The sequence below is a fragment of the Tribolium madens genome, unplaced genomic scaffold (genome assembly GCF_015345945.1).
Source record: "Tribolium madens isolate multiple individuals breed KSU strain unplaced genomic scaffold, Tmad_KSU_1.1 Scaffold_1;HRSCAF=32;Tcas5.2_LG8, whole genome shotgun sequence".
Classification (NCBI taxonomy): Eukaryota; Metazoa; Arthropoda; class Insecta; order Coleoptera; family Tenebrionidae; genus Tribolium; species Tribolium madens.
Genome location: NW_025400984.1, coordinates 5,238,097 through 5,256,353, shown reverse-complemented (window position 1 = coordinate 5,256,353; position 18,257 = coordinate 5,238,097). Strand labels below are relative to the sequence as shown.

The following is an 18,257-nucleotide window of genomic DNA, read 5'->3' as shown; positions in this document are numbered from 1 at the left end:
AATGAAGCATTTTTATCTTATCAATTACACTTTTCAATTGTACAAGGCTATTCTGGTTAGGTGAAAGCACCCAATAACAAAAAAAAAATTTCTGAAAATTGTTCTGCTTTTTCTTTTAACTTGGTCCTACTTATTACATATTACATTGGATTCGCGATTCACTTTGAACCATTTAAAAACGGCTTTATATAATTTAGCATTTTTAGCAGTATGTACTTCTTCACTTTTGACAGTGAACTCGTAATCTTGTCACTCTTCTTTAAAATTGTTGCTAATATAGAATTGGCTAAATTTTTTTCTTTGCAAATTACAGCTTGTTTTTTACCACTTTCAAACTCTGTTATTATTGATATTTTTTCTTTGATAGAAAACGTTTTTCTTTACGAGGACGACATATTGATACAGAAAGACGAAATGTTCTCTGCTTGAAAAGTTATTCTTGAAAAGTTATTCAAAACTGAGAAAGTGAGAAAAATAAGACCAAAAACAACATTTCCAAAAAAATTCTGGTACACAATAAGTAATGGAGACTCGCAGGATTTTTATTTCTTCTAGGAACTCTCGTTATAACCGATCTGTTTTCAAAATTTCTCAGAATTTCTCGCTATTACCGATCTTGGACAAAACAAAAGTTTTGTTATATCCACCTCAATTTCAGAAAAATACACGCTATAGAGGGAAAATTTGACATAGAGTAATATACAAAACGGCAAGGGACCGGACCATTTACTCATTATAGCCGATTTTTCGTTATAACCGGGACTCGTTATAGAGGAGTTCCACTGTATATAAATTCTAAGAAATTGAATTTAAAAATTTAAAAAGTAAGCTTTCTCGATCACGGCGTTGAAACAAAAAAACTCAGAAACAAAAATTTTAACTACAAAAACGTACACTTTGAACTAATTATGGATTCCGTTTATTATAACTTTTTTTTAATAAAGTTTTTTTATAGCAAAAATCCGTATTTGAGTATTTAGAACAAAGAGAGGGAAATTATTTCACTTGGCTTTTGTGCTGCATTCATTCCTCCGGTAAGATGACAAACACGTCCCGTCTTGCCACTTATTCCGCAACATGGCAACATCGTGCTTCGCGTTTATTATGTATGAAAAGGGCGGCATTCGTCCGGGCATTCCGGGGCCGGTCAGGTGGCAGCCGCTCGGCGGCGGCGGACAGTCCTGAGGCGCTGCCGCTCATTAAGTCACGGAAGCTGCACGCTGGCAATTTCCCTTGCCGCTCCATCGCCAAATTACAGCCGTGACCGGAGTGCCGGAATCGTGCCAACACGAGGGAAAGAGACCGCCATTATCAAGAAATTGACTGATTTACTAACAAAACTACCGACATTTCACGTTTTATATCACTGTATTGTTCCTCTGCCACTCGGCTACCGACTAACTACCTGATGCTGTAAAAATTGGTCGATGTTTATTGGGTTTTATGGGGGAAAGTCGCTGGGAAACACTTGTAATTTTATTTAAAGTAGGTTAGAGCAGTAAATCATAACAACGATTGTAAAAGTTGACCCCTTTAATCGGGACGGCAGAAATGGAATTTTATATTTTTATTACTCTTTGAGATTTGCCGATCGGTAGCCGCTTCCAGACCCAAATTTTATTTGGGGCCCTAAAACTGCCCAAAAGACGAAAGTTTTATATACGACAACCCCCAAGCGATTTTTTAATCTAGGGCACCAAAACATTTTTTAAAAATAAAGTTGAAAATTTCGTCTTGTTAATAAATCTCTCTAGTTAATGAAGTGGCGTCGATAAACGGCCTCGGCTTCTTCAATAATCCACTTAAAATTCTGCGGTCACTTCGTTTTTAATTGGATTAAACGAAGCAGGAAAGAATCCAAGATCGCTCGCGAAAGCGGGAAACGAAGCGAACCCTTCATTTGTTCGAAAGCCGGAAGCCGGCGGCAGCATCGTTGGCGGCAAACTCTTTCAAGTGATAAGTAGCTAATTTGTTAAACAGCCGTTTCATCCACTTATATCCCCGGATTTATTACGGCTTGACAAGGGGCCGATCCGAAGACAAAACAAGACGCTTAAGAAAATCCCCGCAAGTAGATAATTGATTCTCGTCTAAAAGCCTCGACTCTTTTATACTCAGCGACGATGCTTGCGTTCTAATATTCAAACCACGAATTCGACGAGATGCAAAAATTTTATTTATTTGCCCGCAGCCAGGAGTGCTTCTATTATCCAACTCAAAGAAGACATAACCAATTTATTGAAGTGGTGGAGAGGTTATTCGATTCGGGTTTTCCATTTGCACCGGCACGATTTAATAAGCCAGGCATTTTTGACAAAAAGAAAAATTTACATTCGCCAGATTCATCCAATACATATATTAAATTGAAATATTACATAAAACCATATTTCACTTGTTTGACAGAAAATTTTGTTCAGGGTGACGAAGGTACACTCTCAACAAAATGGTAATTTTTAATTGAAACAACATCTTGATGATTATAATAATTTCTTAAATAAGAGTTCAAAATTCTCCCTCAAATAAAAGGGGATGTATGTATGTATTAATGTTTTTTGGGGCACTGTAAATTTAAAATCTTCAGTGGGGGATTTTGAAAAAATTCTAATTGAAATTTTAAAAATTGTTTTTGGCGTGTTTCCAACAGTTTTTTTTTTTGGTACTTTTTTTTTGAGACACAAGATCATGAATAGGTGGTGTAGTAGCATTTAGCTGATGTATTAAAATTAATTAAAAATGAAAATTATTAAAATCTTAACCCGAATTTGATAGTTTAATACTCAAAAATATAAATACATACGTGGAAGAGAAGAAAAGCACTGTTAACTCCAATGAAATCAAATTTTTGTAGGTGGTACAAAACTTGAAAAAAACGTTATTAAACGAAAAGGTAGGAACAAACAGTTTTTTTTGAATTTTGCCTGAAAAAAATAATAAAAATAGAAAATTAACTTTTTTTGTATACGCTCCCGAAAATAGCTGTTTTAGGGACTCATTTGAGTTCCTAAAATGAGTCTTTTAAGGACTCAATAAAATAATACGTAAAATTGGTATTTTAGGTTTCTCCGGACGAAAATGTCAATTTGGTTACTATGGTGGCGATTTTTTTTTAATTAAAAGAGGTGTGAGTTCGTGTTTGGGGAGCTTTAACAAAAAAATGTTGTTTGTAATACGTACCTAAAACGTTTTTGTGGACTTATCTGCTATTCAACAATTCGTCGCAAAAACTGTACTATTACTATTTTTGAAACAGAAACGTATGAACCGATGAAAACATTCGTACCGTCAAGTGCGATTTACTCAAAATCAGATTTTAGATTTGAATTTAGTACCAAAACCAAAACATAAAATACACCCGCTTTCCTCTAAAGCTAAAAAAAAATTAAAAAATTGTGACACTGCAATTACTCTTTCCTTTGACAAAAAAAAACGCAACAAATTTTATGTTACAATTTTACATGAAAGAGGCAAACTATGTAGTAGGTTCTTTTTATTTCATTGATACAAGTTTCTTTAATGAAGATCAAAATTTAAAGAATGTTTCATTACTGATTATAGATATTTTTTAGCAACTGTGACTTTAAAACCGTCGAAAGGTTTTGCTTTTCTCAGCAAACATTAAAACGTTCTTGAAAATGACAATAAAGACCCAGCGATTCAAACCTACTTTCTTATAAAAAACACTTAAACACGCAACTGAGCCCTTTTCCTATGTCAAAATTGCATTAAAAAATGTCACTTTAAAAAGAGCTGTAAAAGACAGTTAGGTGGGTAGTGGTTATAAAATAGCGCTTTACAGCCCCCCTATTGCGGTTTAAAAAATTCCAAAATGTTTACCGTTCAAGCAATCAAATAATAAAAGTCAGTCGTATAAAAAACTGTATTTTTTGCCTCCCTCAATAAAAAGTCATCCAAAATTGTGCAAGCCGTTAGTTTCCATGAACTAACCCTTTTCATAAAAAAGTGAAAGTGATTCTGTTAGAACTAGATTTCAAGTTTGGTGTTCGATTAAACAGATACGGTCTATTAACGGTCGAAATGCAATAAGGGAACAACGATGATGCAATAAGATCTTGATTAGTTGAGTAGAGTAGTTATGAAGGGCGGTAACGGCAAACTTACTAACCGAGGGTCCCTATGACTCTTAGATAGCCTAAGGTGTCTATTAAGATGCTTGTATAATGCCCTTCAACTACATGTAATTCCGTTCAAGATAAGCCATTACGAAGAGAATTACCCATATCACGTTCTCGGAGGTTGGATAAGCGCAAACAATGACATTTTACCTGTCATTTTTACCTAGAGGATTCCGTATTTCGGTGTTTGTTTAATCTGGGCGGGTGTTTGGGTAGTTTACTCAAATCTGCAAAAGCAACAAATTGGATTAACTCTTTCGGTATTCACGGTCTCCCAGTAGGTAGCTTCTTAGAGACCTGCATTAATAAGAAATGAAGGTTCAAAGGCGCCGCCAGAATTCCACTTTTCCGGAAAATTTCCTTAAATAGTGAAAAATATCAGTGATTTTAATTTTCCATTATGTGTCAGTGTGAATCGGAAAAATCCTTTTCGATTGCAATATTTCATTGTTTCGTCGTGCCCTCGAGTGGAAGGGGATGAAAGCATTGTTCACCCTCGATGGTAGGCCTTCGGTACCCGGTCTTGGCCGACGTGGTTGCTCAGTGGGAACGTTGCGGCCTGCCCTGGGGCGAACGTCCACGCGCCCTAAATCCACCACCGACTCCGGTCTCACGGGGTGACTCATGTGCACAATGAGAGCGAAATGGGGGACTACATCTGAATAGAGATTGTCTGATTCGAGATATAGCCCTTGCAGTAATCAAACACAACAGAAGCTCGATCTATATTTTTAGTCAGCGCATATTAAATACCGGACCAGATTTTTTAGGGGTGGGTGGTTATTAGGCACCGACGGTCGCCCTGATTGTTATGCTAAATGACGAGAAATTTAATAAAGATATTCTGACGGATGATGACGTCACGGTACTAAATAATGATCCAAAATAAGTAAGAGCGTTTTTTGTGAAACAGTTGGTTTCCGCACTACATTTTAAAATCTGATAAAAAGTTTTTGTAATAACAAATTTTAAACGCTATCTAAACCAACTTGTACAATGTAGACTGATACTTTAATTCTTTGAACGCTAATTTAAATAACTGCTATTCATACTTAACCCCCTAAACAAAACAAAAAGAAACAAAGAAAAATGAAAAATTGCATTACAGTTTAACTAAAATTAAGAAAAACTACTTAAGTATAACAGGAATTAAAACAATAAGAAAATAACAAAAAGCAAAAGTAAAAAACTAGAAGTTCAAAAAATGTATTTTTATCTTTTTGCGAAAATTGTTTACTGAAAGTTTTTCTTTAAACAAATAAGAAAAATTATATAACTTTATTATATTGTAAGAGAGAGATCTTTTAAATATTGCTTTTTTAAACTTTGGTAATGACAGGTCAGCAATATTACGAACAGAAACCTGATGACAACTTTTTCTCGAATGAAATATTTCACGGAGGTAGGTTGGTAAAGCAGTAATAAACATTTTATATATGAACACTGAGAAGAAATAATTGTATATTTGGTCTACCGGCAACCAACCAAGTTCTTTTATTTTTTGAGATACATGGTCAAATTTTAGTAATTTGTAAATAAAACGAGAGCACGAATTTTGTATTTTTTGTAATTTATATTTAATGAAACCATACTTAAGGTTCGAAAGCACCAATGACTCGCATAATTTTTTTCGAAGTTTAAAATTCAGAATGTGATAATTGGAATATAACATTTTTAATGCAATATAAGACCTCTTTACAAACAAGTTGACTAAATCGTAAATATTATTTATTCTTCGACACTGTCAAAATTTACGGTTTCGAACTGTTTCGTGGATGATGATAAACCACTCATTACACTTGTGGTTTAAAAATCCACTCGGTGAAATAATGTGTCCGATTTACATTCAAACTCGTAGAATAAATAACTATTTTAATTAAGGTTTAAATTAAAAAAAAACAGTAACTTTTTTTTAAGTGGCCTTCAATTTTAGTTTCCCATTTTAATCAAGTTTTATTAAATTTTAATTCGAAGACTCGAATTTGAAATTTTTACCTACCACTTAATTAACTTTTATTGTTATTTGCAATACTTTTTTTTCATGTTGTTAACAGTGTGATGTTTAGCAGGTTTATCTGATTTCTAGTTGAACTGATCAATTTTTTGTTTTGTATTTACTTTTATTAATAAAAGTGAAACGTCAGAATTCCAAAAGGGCAAGTTCTCAGTAGCGACCAATTAAATCGTAAAATCAAACTATTGAAAACGAAACTAGATTTATGGCTGTCTTGACAGTTTCGGGAAAATTTCTATTTCATTAGGTCAACCATAAACCAGAATTTAGGACACTTTTGGCTGGGATGAGTCGTAAAGTTGGTTTGAAAGTAGGTTAAACTAGTCCAAGTTGTCACAATAAAGCAGTGATGGACTGTTGACGGATTCACTTATTCTGTTTTAAAGTCTGAAATGAATTGATTATTTCCAGTTTTACTTTCTTTTGAAATGCGACAAAAGACATTGAAATATCGTTTTTTTTGTTAGTTTGACGACTATTCATTGGTTTTAAGAGAAATTAAATAAAATCGCTCGTTTTTAGATATACTTGTTAGACTTGACAAATTTCCCACGTCACATATGTCATCCCCATATTAAAATATGAATGATAATGGTAACCAGGTTTGTCACGGTTTAGGAATTTTATTGTGGTTGACGTAACTGCACCAAGGGTTCTCTGATTGAAACGTTAACTTGACATGTGACCTTTTCCACTAAATTAAAAGCTAGAAAAGTTCAAAACAATTTATTAATACGAGTCGTCTTCGTCGGGTTTTGTATCGTATTCAGACGCAAACACAACTTCCATGCAATTTTTGAAACCAACATTATTTCGTGTACCAAAAACAACAACAACTGCATCACCCATCCTGATATAACCGTTGATTTTACCAAACGTCATTCCTAATTGAATCATCTTCTCGACATTCTTTTTAAACGTGTCTCCAGAGTTTTGCACGTAAAAAATCGGAATCACTCCTTTATAAATCATAAGCTGTTTAGCGATTCGGCCAAATCGGGTCAGGGCGATAACTGGACATCTGGGTCTAAACGACGAAATCAATTTCGCTGACCTCCCTGTTGTTGTTATCAAAATAATAGCAGCAGCGTTGCTTTTGAAAGAAGCTTCAACGGCTGATATTGATATTGAGATAATCGGTTCAATCGGTGGCGGTTTTAGACTAACCAAATCATCGAAAAGTTGTTTTTGATAAACCGCTCCTTCGGCCGCTTTACAAATCAACGAAACTGATTCGATCAAATCGGGATCGGGTGGTAGCAACAAACCGTCGATTCCGTCGATTACAGTGTTGGCAATATCGTTAACTATCGATTTCGTCACTGAGTGACAATTAATCGAAGCTAAAACCGGTTTGCCCAACTTGTTGCAATTAGCAATGACTGATTTTTGAACAAGAAAAACTCTTTCTTTCGACGTTACCATAAGTTTCTCGCCGTCGATTATAAAACCATCGGCTTTTTTGACCAAAGTCTCAAAGAAATCGACAGAAGAGGCGTATTCTATTTTGGCAATGATGAGGACACTGGGGCCTAAAACTTCTTTAATCATGTCGATTTTACCCGGACCCACAAAAACAATATCAATTTCGCATTTTTCTTTGATTAGGGTTAACTTTTCGTGAGATTTCGTTTTGGGTAAGGTTACCGGGACGTTGGGTAATTTAACGGAAAGATTATCGGTGAGTAGACCTGCTTTCTCGATGATACAATTGATAATATCTCTTGCTACTTCAATAGCAGACATACGAATGTTGTCATCACCAATAATAACACTATCGCCGGGTTTAACAACATCTGCTATGTTCTCATAATTGACGTAAATATAATCCTTGCTGACCCGATTGGCAAATTCTGATTTGGCAACTATTTTAGTAGTTTGTCCTTTTTGCAGTTCAATTTCTTTCAGAGGCTTTAGCAACTTTCCGGTCAATATTTCCTGTTCTGAGATATCCAAACCTATGGCAATGGGATAAATCCGCCCAATTTTTTTCCCAAACTTGTCCACAACATTCCTGATCATTGCCACAGTCTCTTCAATCTCTTCCACAGTAAAATAATCTATTCTGATAAGAGCCACAGTCATTCCTGCCTTTAAAAACTCCTCAATATGTTCAGTTGAAATCCTCGGGGGGATTATAACCGAAAATTGCGTCAACCTCTTTCTCCTCACTTTACTTTTCTCTTGAAGACTCGCTAAATGCTCCAAAAGATTCGGCGCAAAGGCTGCTTCCAGTTGATTGTTGAAAATTTTTCCATCGGCTGTTGTGTGAAATTCCACCATCCATGGCAGTTTCGGACATTTACCAACACCTTGTACTATTGTAGTCTCTCCCATTTTACTGAAAATTTTGATCGATTTGGCGAAATTCTGTCAAATATTGTCAATTGTATTGTTGGCAACTTCCGTCAAGATGTGTCGATAATGTTGTTGACCCGAGTCTGGTAAGTTTGGCATTAGGGAAAGGGTCGCGTGCACCCCCTCAATCATATCGCACCCTCTAATATCCTGCGACGTCCTTGATAATGTAACAACACCCCCAAAGTTCTGCCTAGCATGCATAAGTAAAGGCGAGCGCAAAGACGGACGTTAAATATTAATGACAATCGAGAAGACCATGCAAATTTTTATCCAAAGTAGGATCATCCCTTAACATATTTTAATGAGTTAACTCACCCCACGACTCGACAAACTCTCACAAATCATCCTCCAATCAAATATTTACTCACATTTGTAAAAATATCTCGATTTTGATTGACGAAAGGCCGGAAAATCTTCAATAAACCCACTTATGTATACACCTTTTCTTGTCGTTCGAAGGGTCGTAGATTCCCCATTTCGGCATGTACCCCCTAATGTTACTGTTTCCCCTACACATGACCCCAGTGAAGTGATTTGATTAACAATATGTGTTATACTACATCTGAAGTGTTCTAAATTGAAAGAAGGGGCCATATCTCACACTAGATTTTACATAATTATACAAGAAATGTTCAAAGTTAAATTCTGTTAAATTGGAAGGTAAATATTTGGCCTTGAAGGTAAGCTGTCGCGTGGAGAATTTTTACAAGGGCTGTAAATTTAGAAAGTGGGACACGTCTGAATACAAATGGAGTGTTCATGGGAGCAGTCGCCAAGTCACACTTTAATTTATTCTTTCTTGCTAGATGTATTGTCATAATAATTATTATTTAGCTCTTTTTGGGCTTAAATGAGCTTTTATGGCGTTTCTCGAAGGCAAACAAGGGAAGCAGCGGACGCACGCTTATAGAATTTTTTCGTAATGAGTTTCATTCTTTGCTCTCATTTTTTGTTTTTATTAATCTATAACTTCAAAATTATACAACCTAATAAAATTTTGCTTTTTTTAGAAAAATAAAACATTTCTGGAATGAAATATTTGGTTAAATGTTTTATTACTTCCGTTTATCCATATTTAAAATGTTATTTTAAAATATTGTCTATACCTAGCAGTTTTGCCATTAAATGCCAAGCATCAATTAAAAAAATCCGATACTAGTTTGCATAATTCACTAAATTTTTGCCAGTTGATAAAGTGGACTTTTTAAATTTATCAATATAGTTAAAAAACCCAATTCACTTTTACTGTTTATTGTATTATTTAAGGTTTATTAACAGTGTACGTCTACATGTGAAAAGTTGACGCCGACTACACCATTTATTTTAAAAAGGTAATCGTGTCGCTTAATAAAATTTGTATAAAATTAAATAATGTAAAGAAATTTTATTTAAATCTGAAGTAGTGTCTCAATATTTTATTGTTTAGCAAATACCGTATTTTTGACGTAAATTTTGTAATGATCTGATTAATCGTGAGGGTAGTGTAAATTCTCACGCTTGCAGCCGTACGATGAATGAACCCCAAAAAGCCATATACACACCACATAAGAATCCAACAAAAACATTAATAAATCAAAATGGAACAAGGCAGTGTTGAAGGTATCCGAGTTGCGTAAGGTCCGAAAATCTATTAAAGAAAGTTTTGAGAATAGAGTTTTGAAGTGAGGTGGCGAAGTAGGAATTTCAATTCTTTTCCGGTGAATTGAACCGCAACGTGTAATGAGATTTATTATCGAAAGAATCTCCAAATATTTATTTAGGGGGTGACATTTGCGACAAAGACTTTCGACTTTAGGCCGGAGGCGTTGAATGAGTGAATTTATCGTTTCTTGTGTTATGAATGAAAGTCTAAGGTAGCTGGAATTTGAAGAATAAGCCATCATTGTCGCTGGTGAAGCGAGCGGAAGAAGCACAAGTTAAATAAATGAAATAAAATCGCCGAGTGTAATTTTTGTGTCCATCTCCGCTCGAGGTTTTTATTTTATTTTAATAAAAAAGTGACAAAATATCCACACTACACATGAATTTTAACAGGGTTCGCGGTTTCTGGCGAGTTAATAAACGCATTCACACCAAAATTGGCCTTTATAAAAGGTCCTCTGTAGGGGCAGAATCGTCGGCCGATGGTAATATGCAGTCGGTGAAGCACAACATGTGATTATATGTTGCCGAACATCGCGTGGAGCTGTCGCGACGTCCCCAGCGTCCGTCTCGCTCCGACACGTGCAATGTGGGGGCGGTGTCGCCGCCGCCGTGTAACCGAATCGAAACTTTTCCCGCAGTGGAGCTGCTAATTACGCCTTTGAGTTCGCGTCACAATCGCCCTAATCGCTAATCAAGTTAGGCTACCTGCCCAATCAAACCCTGCAAATATCGGCGGCTTTGCCCGCTTGTAATGAATCGATTTTTGCGCGTTTTGCTCCTGTTTTTGTTCGGCTTCGGCTAATTTTCGCTTCTGGTACACAAACGCTTTTGTTTGTTTTAATTTGTTTCTATCGCGGCCTTCAATAATTGACAGAAATGTATGAGCTTTGATTTTTGGCTTTTCGAAAATTTCGCTTTTGATGTGGACGGGGAAAGGCATTGTGACGCTCAACTGCAATGTCGGTTTCATGTTAAATTTTAACTGTGCGAATGGAAATGTTATTGGAGTCGTAGTGACGCCTTTGTTAAATTCTCTACAATAGAGAAAAAATTGAAACTAAACAAGTTCCAAAAATCAATTTTATTATCTCACACACTTTGTAATTTTTTAATCTTTCCTGTCAAAAACATGATTTCTAGTTGATGATTGCGTTTTTAAAAAACAGCAATTCAATGTTTTTAAACGTTAAACTATATAGTTATTGGAAACTATGTCTCATAGAAAAAAACAAAAAATAGCACAATCTGCTTTTAATTATTTCTCGAACTGCAAAAATTTGGAGTCGATCGAAATTAGAGTAAGTCGCTCATAGCAAAATGTTAATATTAATGTTTGTAAGTAATTTTCGCAAAAATTTGATCAAACAAAATTAGTATATTGCACATAAAAACGTCTCAGTGCAACGGTGGCAAGTTTAAACTTATTACCTATACAAAAATGTACTAACATCATGTTTAACACAAATTATAACGTAAAAACAGTGTTCTATATTCAAACTTGATCAGATGTAATTTAGTAATTGATCTCTCTTTATCTATCTTTCCGCATCGGTGAAAGATGGACCACCTTTATTGAAAATGTTTATGTATTTTTAGAGCAAGCATGCTTACAATTTACATTAGAAAAAAGTGTGCTAACTACAGAGAAATGGGCTGTAAAAAAAAGACTATAATTGCAGTACCTAAATATTAAAAAAATAGAGATTAACAAAGCTACTACGACATTTATCAATTATCACACAAAAATCAACATTTTCAAAATTAGTGAATTGAATTCACCAATAATATAGATAATAATGGTTAGAGACAGATTTGTGTCAACAAATATTGAAAACATTGTTAAGAAAAGAATAATAATTAGAAACTATTAGTGGTCCATCTCAACCCTACAATATCTGTATGTACAATTATGTATTTAAAAGAAAGTGTTTAATTTTGAAACATTCATAAGTTGTCCTAAAGTTTATGCTATAAAAATATGTTTTTTTGAATTTGAATTAAAATAAAGATCATAATTTTACAGCAGGTTTTTCAAAATGTGGTCTATCGCCCCCGGACTTACCATTGTTACAGCTAAAGAAACGTTTTTAGTTTTTCGCCAAAAATATCATGATAAATATCAACGATATTTATTCTTTGATTTATATCGTGATAAATATCAAAATAAAATGTGTAACTGTACACAAAAAACTAACCTAAAATTTCTATTCAAATTTTTGAATAAGAAAATTCGACGTAAGCAAGGGAATGCGGATTTAAATCGGACTGGCAATTTATTTATCTATTTATCAACAGATTCTAAATCCGACGACGGCATTTCACTGCCGAGACTTAAAAAATTATGTTTCATTTTTTATATACAGGATGAGCCAAAACTCGCGCCCCACAGAAAAATGCCCCATGTAAGGTAAGATAACAGGAACATGAAAAAAATGTTAAAAAAATTCTTTCTACAAAAATTTCGTTATGGGATTTAAAATCTTGCACTTTTTTTTCTGGCGCAAGTTCTGACATCCTGAAATATATTTTATTTTTGGATTTTTTGTTAATTGTACAAAATGTTTTCAACCTAAAAGATTTTTTTAAACAAGTAATCTACATGAAAATGTGAGACTGATATACCTATATTGCATAAATATCAGATATTGTGATATTTTGATATACAGAATACTCAAAAATCTTTAAAATATAGCTCATTATATCAAAAACTACTCGTTATAGAGCATTTTAACCGATCGCATAGTGTTCCTTTAGAAAACCAAGAAAACCATGATTTTACAGACATTTTCGAAATAAAAATTGATGAAATGTTTTTCTAATTTTTTAGATTTAAATCTATGGTCAAAAATAAAAACAACTTTTTTAAAAGATTAAAAAACTCCATTCAGATTGTGAATAAAAAATTTCTTTTCTTTTATATTTTTTTTGCTCTTCTTTTACATAATTATTTTAGAAAAGCGTTTCTGATTTTTTGTGTTTACTGGGGTTAAATCAATTTATTATTAGTGAATTTGTTTAAAAACGCAATGAAATGTTTGCGGCTCATAAAACACGGCATCGCCGCCTTGTGGTGGTTTTGCGTTTTGGTCCAGTTCCCAAATATCTTGGCAAGCCTCTTGCACTTCCATGTTATATAATAAATCTGGCATCAATTTAGCGAAAACTTGGTCAAAATTGCGTCTCCTAGATTTGAAAACTAGTAATAAAATCGATAACCCCCAACATTGTAAAATAATTTCCCGGAGCCCGTTTTATGACGGCGTAAATTTCGCATTTGCTCGAAGCTCGTTTCATCTATAGGTGGACTGTGTGACACAGTAGGCCATGTAACGAGGTCCACAACGTGTGACGGGTCGCACCCCCGATCAGGGCTCGTACAAAAGAGCCATCCGTCCATGAAATTCGATGAAATGTGACGGATCGCACACACATGTGACCACGCGACCAATCAACCGATTTTTTCCACGGCCAAGGAAAAAAATCTTTTTCAGTGGAGTGTTTTAATGAAAAGTGGCGGTTGGAGAGACCCCGCTGCAAAGTTTTGATACGTGTGCGTCGAACTGTGAACGCATAAAAGGGCTGCGACATAAACACACTCGCCGACAGCCCCCATTAATCATACGCGGACTCAGGGGGGCAAATACGAACCCGATCGACTCATACACGAGGAATCACAGCTGTTACTCGCCCTATTGTACCGACTTAGCTAAATATATAGGGTGAGATCTACGATTTATGCCCTAATATTGATTTATCACAACCCTCTACACAATGAGACGACGAAACGAACAAACAATAGCACCACTATCGTGTTTAAAAAAACAATTTTGGCCAAAAATACACAATTTAAAGCGCAGAACCCACACCAAAAAAAAGTCCTTCAAAAGTAACAAAAAGTACGTCTTCTTCATGGTCTCTAATCAATATCTCACTTTACATACTTTTTTCTCCTAAAACGTCTATTTTGTAAAATAGCTATAGCAGTACTAAAATCAATTTTCTTCTATTTTAGATTTAGGGGTAAAAAATAAAAGAGGTGTCTATAGCAATAATCGGTTTATTTTAGTATTTGCTAGATTTTTATAAAGGAGCATGTTGTTTTGTACAAAAATATCTAAAGTCTCTAGTACCTATAAGTACTTGCTATCACATTTGCAGTACTCTTTTAAAATCTCCAAGAACTAACACAATTTACACGCTTTCTCGCACTGTACATATTTACAATAAATTAAAGTTTATTTACACACTTTTATACAATATTGCATCTAACGAAGAACTACTCCAAAGTACCCTTTCCCTAATACGGTCTCCACACACTTTTCGTCGCTGTAATTTCCTGTTGGTGATGAATTTTCGTATTTGGGCTCTTCTCTTCGGCCAAATTCTTGATACTCCTCGAACTTGGAGCTTTCAACTCGATTTTCTTCAACTCCTTGTCTTGCACAGTGGAGTCAGGTTGCACTTCTTGTAAAATAAGGTTGGCAGGTTTGATAGGGACGAAAGCTGATTTGACCACATCAATATCTTCATTGTCCGAGTTTTCCGAAGTGGAGTGATCGACAGTTGAGTGAATTTTTGTCTCTTGAGCGGTGGGACTTTGACTGTTGGACACAGGGGATATCCGAAGACTTAGTTGGTCCATGGGGCCGATCGAAGGGCGCATTAGTGGAGAGTCGCTGAGGGAGAGTTGAGGGAGGATGCCGTTCGGGGGGAGGAAGTTGTGCGGCGGGTGAAATTGGGGCTGAGGGGGGAGGTAGAACTCGCCGTTAGTGGGGGGCAGTTGAGTAGCACCTGCAACAAGGATAAAGGGTTAGACAGGTTGGAAATCAAATTTGAAAACCAATTTTCGTCAATTAACATAATTATAAAAATAATATTATTTCAAAATTTACTTATACTGGAGTCGCAATTACTTTTTATCTGCCCCGCCCATTCGGTTTTCTTATTAACCAGTGAAATATGTCTCCAAGGCCATCAGATTTAAATTGAAATTTTTTATAAATTTTTGATTTTTCAATTCTGACAGTTGTGCAGACAATAAAATGTCCAATAAAGACCATAGAATATAAAGACAATTTAAAAAAAAAGTCATTTTATATTGGTGGGTTATATCAAATGTTACAACGGTGCTACCTATGTACTATTTACTTTTATGTTCTTATAATCTTAACACGAGTCTGACAACCTGTTGTAGTATTTAAGTACCGTGCGATCAAAAAAAAATAATAAATTAGAGTAGGCGGTGATTAAAGTCCTTCAGATGGCAATCCTGATTTTTGACATCAAGTGTCAGTGGAAACTTTGACAAGTTTGCGTTTTATACCTTTTGAGTGAAATAATGTTCACTTTAGAGCAGAAAATTTTTATTGCTGACTTGCTGTATAAGACGAAAACGGTGAATGGCCATTTTCACTTTCAGTTTGTGTAGAATTGTAGAATTTAATCGACGCCTACTCTAATTTATTTATTTTTTTTTTGATCGCACGGTACATATTACACAATCTAATACAGATTTATATCAAATTTCGTAAATAAAAAGAGAATTTGACAGACAGGTGCTTTCACACCTCATACTAAATGATTACAGATTATCATCTGTAATAATTAAAATTCTTTTTGTAAACACATTGATTTAAAATTAAATTTGTTTGTTACTTATAGGTCCGGTTTATGGGATATAATTTCAGTAAAATTTTATCATTTTAATAATTACTAAAGTAGCGCTAATCTGATTGGTGCTCCCAAAGCAATTCTGGAACTAAGTTTAACTGAAGCTAAATCGTACTAGAATCCTGGCCTAAGATTGATTAATAAAGGAGAGCGTTGATGGTCACCGATTAACAAAAAAGCTGCCTTTTATTTGTGGTGAAAATTTATAAATTCATTTTGAAAACTTAAAATTTGTTTTGAAAGTGGCATGAATGATTCTCAGAATAACTGTTCCTTATTTTCTGTAATATATTTCTAATTTTTGAAAATTGTTCTGTTTGTAAAAAGGCTTTTCATATAGGTATAGTATGTTTCAAAATATAGGTGTGTGAGGCGATTTTAGACTTGAGTTAAAATAATTGATTTAAAAAAAAACACACTTTTTTCAAGTGAAAATACTAACAATTTTTTTTATTTTTGGGTCTCTCAAGTTTAACGTTGAAACTCAAAGTACATGTAAAATGTTAGATTTTAATAAATATATATTGAAGTGCGTTTTCAAAATTATTTGTATGTATACTTCTTATAATATTTAGATATGTATTTTGGAAATAATATTTTACAGCTTCAAGACTTATGAATAGTGCTTGAGGCCCTTGTTATACTGGGTGTTATATAATCAATATGTTAATGAATGTGTTTATAATAAACTGAAATTCTTAGTAGTGCAACAGATTCGTTATTTTTTCCTTACCTTTAATAAGTGAGGCATGTAAATTAGTTTGTGTGGGCACATTCGTTCTGGTCCTGAAATAATCCGGCCACGTATAAGTCATGTATGCAGCATCCAGCCATCCCGGATTCAACAAAAAGGGATTGAATCCAGCAGGCATTCCGGGCAACCCGTACCCATATTGGTAATCTGTAAAAAAATCGTAAATTTTCAGTTAGTAAACATCGCTTTCGCAATCAACACGCGGGGGGTGTTTATACAACGGTTTTATTCTTGGCTTTATTCCTCTACTAAATTTACCCGAATGTGTAGCATATGCCCTATAAAACTGATTTAAATGTTTGAATTCGATTGCGATAAACATAAAAAGTTTTATGTTGTTGACTATACTTAATATGCCGACAAACCAAGAAAGTCGTTACTAGTTTTATTTGTTTACCTAAGCCATATGTTGATGGAAGGTTTTACGCGATTATGGCTGTTTATTAAACATCGAATGTTTGTCACGGTTTGATACTTACTCGACTTGGTCCTGGGTTCCCGAGGCCCATCTACGGTCACTTTGATGGCTTTATTGTATGTTGCGATTTGATAGTAAGGCTCGGAGCTGATGGTGATGGTCAGGGTGAAACTCTTCCCGCGTCCACTTCTCCCCACGAACCTCAAATCGTTGAATTTCGCCACTTGGTTTTTCATCACAGCGGTGCAATTCCTCAATTCGGCACAATAATTCTCGTCGTTGCCTGCTTTGAGGGTCACCGTGGTACCATCGCGGACCTCGTCGAGGGCCACCACCTTGAAGGCGATGGGCAGACTCTTGTTGCTTCTCCAATGCGAGGGCAAAACGCTGCAGAGCACCGCCGGACTGCCGGTCTGTACCAACTCCCCATGGTACTCCTGGAGGGTCTCTTGCAAGCTGGTGTACATGTCCATGATCGACGGTTGTGGGGCGTTGATGGGCAAATGCATGAGTACACGACACGACACTCACGAACCACACACTCTATTTTTAAAAACGTTGCTGCACTTTTGGTCGCCGGTGTTGGACTGAATTTGAAACTTTTTCGTTCGGCCGATATTAGCACCCCCGCTCCTGCTGCTGAAGGAGGGTAGTTTTTATGGAGCATAAATAGGTACGGTGAATGAAAGAGAGCGATGTGATTTGTCGCCTTATAATGGGCGATAGAAAGGGACAGATGTGACCCTTGCTGGGGTCCGACTTTTATAAAACGTTCGACAGAGACGAATTCACACCGATTTCGAATGCGGACAAAGGACAGACGCCGTCTTGTTGACTGGAAGAAAGAGAAAAAATATGGGGGTTGTGTGCACGAAAGTGAGAGGTGCTACAGTTTTGCATTTGACAGAGATCAAAGTATCGCTTACATTTGTTGAAGTGAGACGTACAATTTGATACATTGAGTGAGCATAATGAAGGCCCGGACTCGCACATTTACACCGCCACGTCCACAAGCCGGCAAATATTTTATAAATTTGATTCAACAAATTGTTTAACCGAACACAAAATGCTGTCCAAATCATAAAAACATAATAAATTAATAAAATAAAATTACTCCTAATACATAAATTAAAATTATTATTATTAAATAATAATAGGTAATACATAAAATAATAATAAATTAATACAATCATATTAATACTAGAAAATTTATATTGGTATAAAAATACTTACAAAAATTCTGAATAATGAAGGTCCAATATT

General features: G+C 35.1%; 2 protein-coding genes across 2 annotated transcripts; both read right to left on the bottom strand.

Moving 5' to 3' along the window:
• Positions 1 to 6,876: 6,876 nt before the first annotated feature.
• On the bottom strand, positions 6,877 to 8,484 carry LOC123004094 (pyruvate kinase-like). Its single transcript, XM_044397208.1, has one exon. The coding sequence runs from the start codon at positions 8,482 to 8,484 to the stop codon at positions 6,877 to 6,879; it is 1,608 nt and encodes a 535-aa protein (XP_044253143.1).
• Positions 8,485 to 14,204: 5,720 nt separating this feature from the next.
• LOC123003770 (segmentation protein Runt-like) lies at positions 14,205 to 17,585 on the bottom strand. The gene is made up of 3 exons (XM_044396756.1): positions 17,056 to 17,585; positions 16,556 to 16,723; positions 14,205 to 14,943 (listed from the first exon to the last, which is right to left on the bottom strand). Exons 1-3 carry the CDS (start codon positions 17,501 to 17,503, stop codon positions 14,450 to 14,452), a joined length of 1,110 nt encoding a protein of 369 aa, XP_044252691.1. The 5' UTR covers positions 17,504 to 17,585; the 3' UTR covers positions 14,205 to 14,449.
• Positions 17,586 to 18,257: the final 672 nt, after the last annotated feature.